We start from the raw sequence: 11,246 nt of genomic DNA on the forward strand, positions 1-11,246 counted from the left end.
TGCACGCTCGCCTTCTCAATTTCCATTAACATTTTTTCAGTCATGAAAGCGCGTGGGTGCACTTCAGCTAGAATTGTATTTATCAAATGGGTGGTTTTTAAAGGAGGATTATAATTAAACAAGTGGTTCGAAATGGAAACATAATTATATGAGATATGCAAAACAATGATTCCGATAACGGAACTTGGCTGTACTGAAAACGCCTTCAAATGCGGCGTGATACCTCACGCATTCCGGAGAGTTCAAATAGTTGTATCATTGCGCCGTAAGAATGTGACGGAAGATTACAATTGAAATAGCCTCCATGCACGCTGGGCGGGTCGATTTCCTCTGAAATTTTTGCAGTGATGAATGCATAGCTGAAGTGCGCTTCAGCTAGAATTGTATTTAGCAAATGGGTGGTTTTTATAGGAGGATTAAAAATAAACGAGTGGTACGGAATATAACAAAATAATATGAACTATGCAAAATGATAATCCGGGCATCGGAACTTGGCTGTTTTGAAAACGCCTTTAAATGCGGCGTGATACCTCAGGCATTCCGGAGAGTTCAAATAGTTGTATCATTGCGCCGTATGAATGTGACGGAAGATTTAAATGGAACTAGCCTTCATGCAGGCTCGCCACATCCCTTCTCGAGCCCTGGTACCAGTTTTATGGTCCGGGGCCCAAGCACGGAGGTGGGGGGGGGGGGTCCGAGGGGCATCCCCCGAGAAATTTTAGAATTTATACGACTAATCCGACTCATTTTGAAGCTTCCATAAATAATTTTTCCATCCATTTCAGCGGAATAATTATGTTTTTTTTCCTACTTTCAGCAGAACATACTTGCGAATTGTTGCATTCAAAACATCTGGAAAATTTTTAATTTTTATTTCGGGGGGGGGGGGGGCATATGATTTTACTGTCAGTTATAAAAGTGCCATGCCCCCCTGGACTCTCCCTTCGTTTGTCTATGGCAAGGGAGTTGAGCAATGAGCCATTGAAGTCGAGGATGCCCAAACTGGAGACTCTTAGCATCTGACGACGGAAGAAAATGAAACGCAGTTACTAAAAATATCCCTCTGTACTGAAAATCTTGAAAATAGATAAAAATTTTCCAAGAAGTATACTTCTTTGAAAATTTAAGAAGAATTCTACAGTGCCCCAGCGTGTTTCTGAAAATCTATTCACCTTTTGCGAAATGTTTAGGGTAAATTTTTCACTTTTTCTTACGAAACAAGGGTTGCATGTGAATACGTAGTGGTTTTCCACGGGTAACACGGGCCCCTTCCGGGGCTCGGGCCGCGGTACCAGGGATCCAGTATCCCCCCCCCCCCCCCTTGTGGCGGGCCTGACCGTATATTAAAATGACCAAATAAGAATCGTGGTTCTATACATTTTATTAATTATTTACTTGCACAGGTAGGTAATGGGTACAGCTGAAAGCCTTTTCGGCTTGTCTTAGAGCCATCCTCAGAGCAAATGGAAAAGCCAACTATACATACAGTGGTATCATTTTGATCATTTTTAGTTCTAGTTCAACAAGTTAATAAACTTTGGCCGTAGTCTCTACCCCCCACCGAAAAAAATGGATTGCTGATTTAACAATTCAGTTGTTAAACAAAATGACTGCAACGTTTCAAATGTGCATTTTACAAAAGTGGAAAGCTAATTTAACCATGAGGGTGGTTGAAGTAGCATTTTCTTGTTGTTAAAGTACCATTTTTTTGTTGCAAAATCAACATTGAAACATTGCAGTTACTTCTTCGAACAACAACATTGTTAGGAAAATCAGCAATTTGCTTTTTTCAGTGCCCTTAAAATCTGACATTTTTGGGAGATTTCTCCTCAATCACGCATATCCTCTTCCTTTTCATCATCTTTAGCTTCCTTTGCAATGGCTTCAACTTCCTTCGCCGTAGGAAAAGGGTCCTCAGCGATGAGGTCTCTGAGTGTTTTGCCGCGGGCAAGACTCTTGAAGAACTCCGGATTTGCGTGGTAGACGAGGTAGGTGCTGAAATAGAAATGTGCCAGTTTCTGTTGCAGTTTTCGCCAGACTTTCGCGTCGAAGTCGACGACCTCCGAGTGCAAGATTTCTTTCTCTTTTGTGCCCAGCTTCCCCAGGATGAAAAGACACCTCCTCACGCGGCTTATCGCCATGGAGCCTTGCACTTTGTAGTAGGACCTGGAGTCTCTCTTTAACAAGGTCCTGTTGGTACAAAAGTTTCATAAGAGTAAGTGTTGAGAGAAACGTCAAGAAAAACAAAGCCAACGAGGCTTGCTCTCATTCGCCGTGCTAAGGAAGAACGCCGTATGAGCCTTCAGACGTTGCCAAGGTTCCTGCGATAAAAACAGAATTTACTGGAAAAATTGCGAACAGTATTTTCCAAAATTTCCAGACGATTTTGTACGCAATTTAATTTAAAATATCTGAAAGTTTCAAGGAAAAATATGCATGAATGTCGTCAAAAATACATGTTTTATCAAGGGAAATTTGGCAACTCTCGAATGTTCATACGGCGTTCTTTCTTCGTTCACGTTTTGGTAGAAATGATAATCACTCGAATTTTTTCGCATAAATCTTCAAAGTGTTGCGTATTATAACGCTTTCTTATCATCTATTGCTCTACTCTCAATTAATAGTAAGTAAATTCCGAAAATGTGCTGTCTGTTACACGGTAAAAAGTTAGCGTAACAGACTGCACATTTTCGGTCATTTATATAAATAAAATTGAAAAGTAGAGCGATAAATCTTTGAAAAGCGTTATAACACTTAGGTAACCCTGTGTAGATTAATGGAAAAAAAATCGAATGATTATCATTTCTACTAAAAATATGACCGAAAAATGTGTTGTCTGTTACGGTGACAAAACTATTCCAATTATAGTGAAACCACCCACATATGTATGGCATGAAATTAAAGCAAAGGAATAAGTTTATCACCTGTAGTATAGATTTAATTTGGAATATTCCGTAATCATTACCTTCCTTTATCAACATATAGGTCATTCAACTGATATGCGTCTGTGACACTCGGGATGAATGCAACAACTTCGTAAATGACTTGCAGTCTTGTCTTGGTTCTCGGCGGCGAACTACCAGCTTCATCAACATCAACTTTCGATCCACTTGTACTCTTGGATTTGAAGCCATTTTTCGGAACTTCTGGCGGCTGCGGTGCTTCCAGAGCTAAGACAGCGTATCCTCTGGATGATGGACGCTTCAAGAGTTTACACTTCGGGGGTGACGAAGGTTGATGCTTCGAGGGTGACGAAGGTTGACGCTTCGGGGGTGACTGAGGTTGATCTTGAAGGGAGCCATACCCATAAGCGGTAGGAAACGTGGCCAGGTACGGAAAGGCCGGGTCAATTATCAACCCACCGTCCTCTTTGATCGTCCATTCCGGATGCATATCTATGTACCTGTTCAAAAATGGAACGTAGAAAAAATGTTAACTAGTAGTCGTTCAGACAAGCCTTGATAAGACAATATAATCCTCAATAATTATAAGAACCTAAAAATCAATTGAATTAATACCCTGCTAAAAATGACGAGTAGACTATTCAGAATTCGCCAACTCACATGAAAAGAACTTCCTACTTATGAATAAAAATCCTACTCATATGAGAAGAATAAATTCTACTCATATCTTTAGAATGTTCTACTCATAAGAGTAGAAAAATTTAACTCACATGTATTAATTTTTTTTCATTTTTCAGAGGTGCTGTTTGTGACCAGGAGACTTCGACATAATATGTAAATTTGAAAAATAGAAACATTTTGTTTTTATGATTTTTTTGATGCGGTGAATAGTTTCTGGGATATCGGACACGGTAGATTCAACGCTGAACTCATACGAGTTGGAATCTCTAGTCATAGAAGTTGGCGAAAACTGGATGGAGAAATTCTGCTCATATGAGTTAAATTCTACCCAAACGGGTTGAAATTCTATTCATATGACTTTGATTTTCGACTCATTTGTACTCACCATTTTTAGCAGGGTAAGAGATAAATAAATAAGGGTTCCTCGTAGGTTGAAATTAATTAGTCATCATACTTACCTCCTCTATCCATTGAAACCACCCGCTTCTACCGATAGGATCGTTTCATTTTCTGCTTGTGCACTATGTCTACCGCTTTCTCAATCAATTGCAACAATCAACCCGCTGGCTGGCTACTTAAGAGATGAAATTATTTTGGAAAAAAGCAGTGGCTTTATTTTGTCTTCAGAGTAAATTTTAGGGGGAGCTTTGATTCACTCGAAAAATCTTGCTGAAAGTAACATTGAAAAAAAGCATGGTAACATCCAGTATAAGTCTACTTAATTTTTTACTCAGTTATACCTACTGTTCAGTAAAAATAACCAGATCCAGTAGTATTTACTAGAATTCTGGTGATAATAATATATGGTGATTTATACGAAAATATGGTAAATACTACCACAGAGTCTGGTGTGTATCACCATACTCGGAGCACTGCCAAAGTGTGGTAAAATCTACCATATTTTTTTCTTCAGTATGAAGAACTTTAAGCGATCTTGACCGGTACCTATTGAGGAAAGACTTTCTGGAGCTCTGCTGCCAATTCTATCCTTCCCTGGACGTGTAATAGCCTTTCAAGATTTGATTCACTTTTTCTTTCGTTGGTATATTAGGATGCATAACAAGATGATAATGTTGTGGCATTATCCGAATTCGAGACTCGTCCCACAAGACGTTGTACGCTTCTGAACCATCTTGTGTTCTTCTATATATATCGAGAGCTTTTTCCCCATCCAATTCGCTGATGGCACCGTAAGCAATATTTGCTGCAACTTGAAGGTTCCGAATACCTGAAAAATAATGAGAAAACCTTAATATTAGAGTACCCATATAGCGAGAGTATAGACAGATGTGAAACTCCGAAAATCCATCAGGCCTTTACTGATGCCTCCGCGAACAAAGTTAGGGCCCAGAAATGCAGCCAACCTGTGAATTTCAATCATCCAGAGCGATTTACTAATACAGTTATCAGGAACTGTCGTTTAAAAAGCACGTATTTGACTTAGTTTTTGCAAAAATTCACTCATTTTTGCGGAAGAACGCCCAATTATGTACATTCTCGGCCATCTTGGTTGGAATTGAAATCTGCAGACTCTGCAGACTAGCAGTGAAATTTCGTGTGTCAGAAGTTGGTTAGAAGAATGACTGCACTTTTGGGCCCTAAGCTCTCCATGAAGTGATCTGTCCATACTCTCGCTATTTATAGGTAGGTACTCTACATAATATTATCGGTGCTCCAGAGCCAAAAGGTATCTAACTCACATTTTTGGAAAAATCGAGTCAGTAGCGTTTTCGAAATCTCAATTAAAGGTTCCGTGTGTGTGGAATAGTTGGTAGTCCTATCTTGCGCCGGTTACGAAGTGCGGAGTTTCAAAAATTGCGATTAATTGGAATCAGTGGAGCCGACGTACGGTTTTCCTCTGATATCTCGAAAAGACTAAAATTGAGTTAGGTATCTTTTTGCTCAGGGGTACTGTTATAATCATCCAGAAACAACTCAAAAATCTGCTAAAAAACGATCGCGTTGGCATCATCTTGAGCTGATGTTGTGACCCACAACATGGTATCAACTTGGTCAAAGGACCAATTTAATACGGTTATGTTACCATTGTTAGTTGGATTTTGCACCAAGTATTCTAATTGACAAGCGCTGCTATTTAGATAAAAAATAAGTAATTAATAATGTATACTCTATTCCATTAGGGTGCATCACAAAAATAGTGTCGATACTCATTTTCTCATAGATCTTTTATCAGATCGCTAAATCCCATTTTCCTTGAGTACAGTCCGTACTCCACAATTTATAATGTTTGCAATTTCAGCTCGTAAATATTATTTCAATTTTTTTGTATATGCTTGATGCTTTGTACTTTTGTAGCATGCACCGTGTAGTTCTGTAACTATGCATGTGTTCTGATTTCGCAGTGCTTTGGTTTTGTGCCTGATGATGATCCTGCGGATCGAAAAGCTTCGCACAGCATAATGTATAGGTTAAAAAAATAAAAAAAATAAAAATAAAAAATAAAAAAAACAATAAAAAAATAAAAAAAACAATACAAAATAAAAATAAAAATTAAAAAAAATAAAAAAATAAAAATAAAAATAAAATAAAACGAAAGATATTAAGGCTACGCATACTTATTCATGACCGTATTTTCGGTCAGGTGAACCTAAAGGACTTGGTTGGTCGATCAAATTTTTTATGAAATCGACCGAAACCGAGGTTACTCGGAGACATGTGCTGGCGTGCTAAGGAAGAACGCCGTATGAACCTTCAGACGTTGCCAAATTTCCTTCGAGAATAACCGATTTTACAGGGAAAAGTTTAAATATTTTTTTCCAGAATTTTTAGACGAATTCGTACGCAATTTCATCTAAAACCTCTGAAAACTTTGGAGAACAATATACATAGACTTCGTCACAAATACATGTTTTATATGTTTATGTGTATGTTATTTATGTCTTTAACACGGCAGTGTATGGATGAAGAAAGAGTCCTGCTAAACAATTACACTTTTGTTTCTCCCAGTGCCTCTCAGAGGTCGCGGCCATGGCATTTACGGTGCAAGAGAGTAAGAAAACAGAACTTCCTGCTCACATATGTAAAGCAAGCAATGATGTTGGTAATAACACCGTGATACAATTATTCACACTTAATGGACGTGCGGTTTGCATGTCTCCAAATTGAAGGCGCTTCGTCATTCAAGCAGAGATCGTGGTCGAATGCAGCTACGCGCCCTCACAAATGGGCGATTCACGTCAAAAATCTCCGCATATATTATCACTTTCGGTTACTTTGAATCCCTTTCTTTCGGTCGGAGCGACTAAAAGGATTCAGTTTATCGACTAATTTTTTTTTTTAAATCGACCAAAATCGTAAGTTGTCCTGAGATCTGGGGATCATTGAGAAAGTGTCCCGCTAAATTAATGAACTCTTATTTGGACGTATTTCTATCAAGCGGAACTATGTGCATTTAGACGTGAGCCCTGTTATACATATATTATTATGGATATCAGGGCTCATGTCTTTCTGCACATAGTTTGACAGAAGTAGTAGTAGTTTGACGTAGTAGTTTGACAGAAATACGTCACTCAGAGGTTACGACTTGCGAGTCGCTAGCTCACCGGACAGCTACTAATGTGATCTAGGTGCAATTTTGGCGGCTCACTCTTGATTTTTGACGAGGTTATGAATTTTCAGCCCAAGGATTTTGCCAATGTGATACAAAGATTTGATCAATATAATCCAAAGAAAAACTAATCAGATAATATTAACTGCACGTTCAGGTTACTTTGTCTTCTACATTTTGTATTACCACAAAATGTGCACTGAAGAAAAAGATTGGTAGAATTTACCATTCCTTCACGCTGTATTTGACACAGCGCGAACTCAAAGTCGATTTTGCCAGAGGAATGGTTACCTGTACCAGTATATAGTAGCCTTTATACTTTTCTTCTGGCAGAATTGACGCTGCGTGAAATACAGTGTGAAGGAATGGTAGATTCTACCAATCTTCTTTTTCAGTGCGGGTTACTTCTTTTCACTGTGAAGGAAAAATCAATAGAGGAGAGATCTTTATCTAATGGAATCGAGACGTCGGAATTGGAGGTTTTGACGGATAACTCTCTCCGGTGTTTTGAAAAAAAAGTTACTAGCGATTCGCTTAATTTTTTTCAGTCAATAAAGGCTATAAGAGTACCCCATAAACTGGCAAGTTTGTGCCCTAATTTTCGATATTTAGCTTTTTCTGGGAACCACGTCTTCTGCAATGCAAAATTTAAATTGCCAACACCTACATTTGGTCTAAAACTACGCAGCATTTTTAAAATTAACTCTTTCTTAGTAGATTACGGTGAAGTTGGATAAAGCTACGGAGATTGTTGGAGGATTTCAGGAAGTCTGCCCCCCGGGAAGAAACTTACGCGGCAACATTTCGGCCGACAATTTGGGTGCCAGTGTGCCCTCGTAGAATTTGACAATTTTTCCCAGCATTTCATCTCTCCAGAAGCTTTCGTCTCTCTTAACCGTGAAAGGTGTCACGTATTTGCGACTGACGACAAGAAGGATACATTTCTTGCGGTTCATGATGTTCAGAAGCCCTTGGACTTCGTAAAATAATGGATTGGCCATCGGTAGCGCTTCCTCTGAAAAAAAAAAAAAAAATACCAAAAATAACATATAAATCACTACGCGCCTGCACCTGCTAGAAACGACCATGTCGCGGTGAGTGAAACGCGGCACCATGTTAACAGCAACTTTGTTGTAACGACGTGGGGCTTGTGATACTTCGGCCGGAAGGTGACAAAATCATCGAGAAAAAACCTGGGGGGAGGGGGCTCAAATATCAACCTTTAAAATAGGGACTGAATCCCCCTGACTTGTGACATATCAAGTCATGGCGCATTTCGAGCATTTACATATATTTTGCACATTCCGGTAAGTCCCTGATACGCAACGAAGGCCAAAAGCTAAAGAATATGGCACGTTGGTCCCGTGTTGTTACCGACAGGGTCTGTTTCAAAGCATGTTGGTGGGTGCAGCCTGGCACCGAGTTGACAAGAACATGGTATTAGCATGGTATTCCAATGTTGGTCTCAGTATTTTTCTATTCGTCACTGATGAGCAGTTTGACCAATTTGGTAAAATATTGATGCGCTTCAGCTAGAATTGTATTTAGCAAATGGGTGGTGATTATAGGAGGATTAGAAATAAACAAGTGGTTAGAAATGAAACATAATAATGGTAACTACGCAAAACGATTATTCCGATATAGGAACATGGCTGTTTTTAAAACGCCTTCAAATGCGACGTGATACCTCAGGCATTCCGGAGAGTTCAAATAGTTGTATCATTGCGCCTTCGAAATGTGATGGAAGATCGCAATCGAAATAGCCTCCATGCACGCTGGCCTTTTCGATTTCCGTTAACATATTTGCAGTCATGAATGCGCTTAAGTGCGCTTCAGCTAGAATTGAATTTAGTAAATGGGTGGTTTTTATAGGAGAATTAGAAATTAACAAGTGGTTAGAAATGGAAACATAATAATGGGAACTACGCAAAACGATCATTCCGATAACGAAACTTGGCCGTTTTGAAAACGCCTTCAAATGCGGCATGATACCTCACGCATTCCGGAGAGTTCAAATAGTTGTATCATTGCGTCGTAAGAATGTGACGGCAGATTACAATTGAAATAGTCTCCATGCACGCTGGGCGTGTCGATTTCCTCTGAAATTTTTGCAGTGGTGTTTGCATAGCTGATGTGCGCTTCAGCTAGAATTGTATTTACAAATGGGTGGTTTTTCTACCGTGACCGTAAAAAAAAAAAAAAAAAAAAAATTGGGAAAAATGGGAAAAAATTGTGGAATCTCTGGTCCGTAAGAAATACACGGGAAAAAGACGTCAACTTCAAATGGAGATTTCTCGCTTGAAACGCAAAATGCTCTGGGTGGTTGACATTTTCTTAATCCTCAGATATCCAACTTCAATTCTACGAAAAAGATCTTGCGACTTTTTGCGGCTATCAGAGATATTTGAAGTTAAAGTTTGGGTGTTTCACGTTGCTTTTACATTGTTAACACAGGGCTAATTCGAGGTTGCCAACTTCGAATGAACTTTTCTTGAAAAATACGCAAAAAAACCTGAGGTATAACATTTTCTTATTCCTCGAGTGTTTTACTTTGATAGTGCCAAAGGGTTTTCCTATGTCGGTGCTGTTATCTTCATTATTTAAAGTTAAGTGTCTTTTGCCGATTTTTGTCCGCATCGTCCGTTAGGGCGCCGCACTGTGCGGGCGGGCGGTGAACGATTTCTAGCGGGGAGAGCTCAGGTGGCAGAGAAACTCGTACAGGGTGAGCGAAAAGTCCCCGACCCCCCCTCTAACTTTTGAACGAATTGAGCTAAGGAAATGAAACTTTGGAAATGTTCCTATCTCAAAGGGGACCATCTTTTGAGGGGGTCAACATTTTGGTCCCTCCCTCAAGGGGGGACAGGGGCCCCCCAACTTTTTTTTTTCAAATAGCAACCCCTATCTTGTGATACCTCATTCGAAAGAACATAAAAAACTAAGAATTTTGGCGTAAACCGCAGATCAATATCTCAATTTTTGACCGAGTTATGATAGGTCAAAGGTCAAATTTGACCTATTTTCAAAAAATCATAACTCCGGTTCAAATTATCGTAAAGAAAAAAATAAAACGGGAAAATTTACCAAATTGTGTTCGCTTTTACGTAAAAATTGCAGAAATCACTTCCATTTAATTTTAAGGGGGGGCTCGGACCCCCAAATACGTCAATTCAAAGGTCATTCAATTTTCCTGCGAAATAAGCCAATTTCCTCTGGATTTGCCTCCACATTATCTCAGTAAGGTCAAAATCAGTTCAACATTACGTTGGCAAGTCCCCAAATTTCGGGAAAAGTTAAAAAAACGAAATTTAAGGTGATTAAATTTGACAGTTTAAATTTCGTTTTTTTAACTTTTCCCGAAATTTGGGGACTTGCCAACGTAATGTTGAACTGATTTTGACCTTACTGAGATAATGTGGAGGCAAATCCAGAGGAAATTGGCTTATTTCGCAGGAAAATTGAATGACCTTTGAATTGACGTATTTGGGGGTCCGAGCCCCCCCTTAAAATTAAATGGAAGTGATTTCTGCAATTTTTTCGTTAAAGCGAACACAATTTGGTAAATTTTCCCGTTTTATTTTTTTCTTTACGATAATTTGAACCGGAGTTATGATTTTTTGAAAATAGGTCAAATTTGACCTTTGACCTATCATAACTCGGTCAAAAATTGAGATATTGATCTGCGGTTTGCGCCAAAATTCTTAGTTTTTTATGCTCTTTCAAATGAGGTATCACAAGATAGGGGTTGCTATTTGAAAAAAAAAAGTTGGGGGGCCCCTGTCCCCCCCTGAGGGGGGGACCAAAATTTTGACCCCCTCAAAAGATAGTCCCCTTTGAGATAGAAACATTCCCAAAGTTTCATTTCCTTATCTCAATTCGTTCAAAAGTTAGAGGGGGGGTCGGGGACTTTTCGCTCACCCTGTATATCGTTTACATTCTTTTTTTAATGAATTTTGACTTGTAAAATGACACACTGGTCGTGTGAAGTAACAAGTGAACTCTCAACGCTAGATGAAGTGTAATTATGAACGGGAGGTCGTGCGCCATGCGCGCTGCGAACGGCGGCGCAGGGCGGCTCATAAAATTCTCCCCTGTGC

At 39.3% G+C, this 11,246-nt stretch overlaps 1 protein-coding gene across 1 annotated transcript; it reads right to left on the reverse strand.

Moving 5' to 3' along the window:
* Positions 1 to 893: 893 nt before the first annotated feature.
* On the reverse strand, positions 894 to 9,881 carry LOC140225427 (uncharacterized). Its single transcript, XM_072304332.1, has 4 exons — positions 7,946 to 9,881; positions 4,530 to 4,812; positions 2,966 to 3,403; positions 894 to 2,190 (listed from the first exon to the last, which is right to left on the reverse strand). The coding sequence occupies exons 3-4, from the start codon at positions 3,391 to 3,393 to the stop codon at positions 1,830 to 1,832; spliced, it is 789 nt and encodes a 262-aa protein (XP_072160433.1). The 5' UTR covers positions 3,394 to 3,403; positions 4,530 to 4,812; positions 7,946 to 9,881; the 3' UTR covers positions 894 to 1,829.
* Positions 9,882 to 11,246: the final 1,365 nt, after the last annotated feature.

This window comes from Bemisia tabaci, chromosome 9 (assembly GCF_918797505.1).
Source record: "Bemisia tabaci chromosome 9, PGI_BMITA_v3".
NCBI lineage: Eukaryota > Metazoa > Arthropoda > Insecta > Hemiptera > Aleyrodidae > Bemisia > Bemisia tabaci.

Excerpts from the sequence above, each read along its gene's own strand:
- LOC140225427 (XM_072304332.1), bottom strand. The coding sequence starts at position 3,393 with ATGCATCCGGAATGGACGATCAAAGAGGACGGTGGGTTGATAATTGAC. Across the intron at positions 2,191-2,965 it reads CTATATGTTGATAAAGGAAG|GACCTTGTTAAAGAGAGACT; the intron begins GTAATGATTACG and ends TTGTACCAACAG.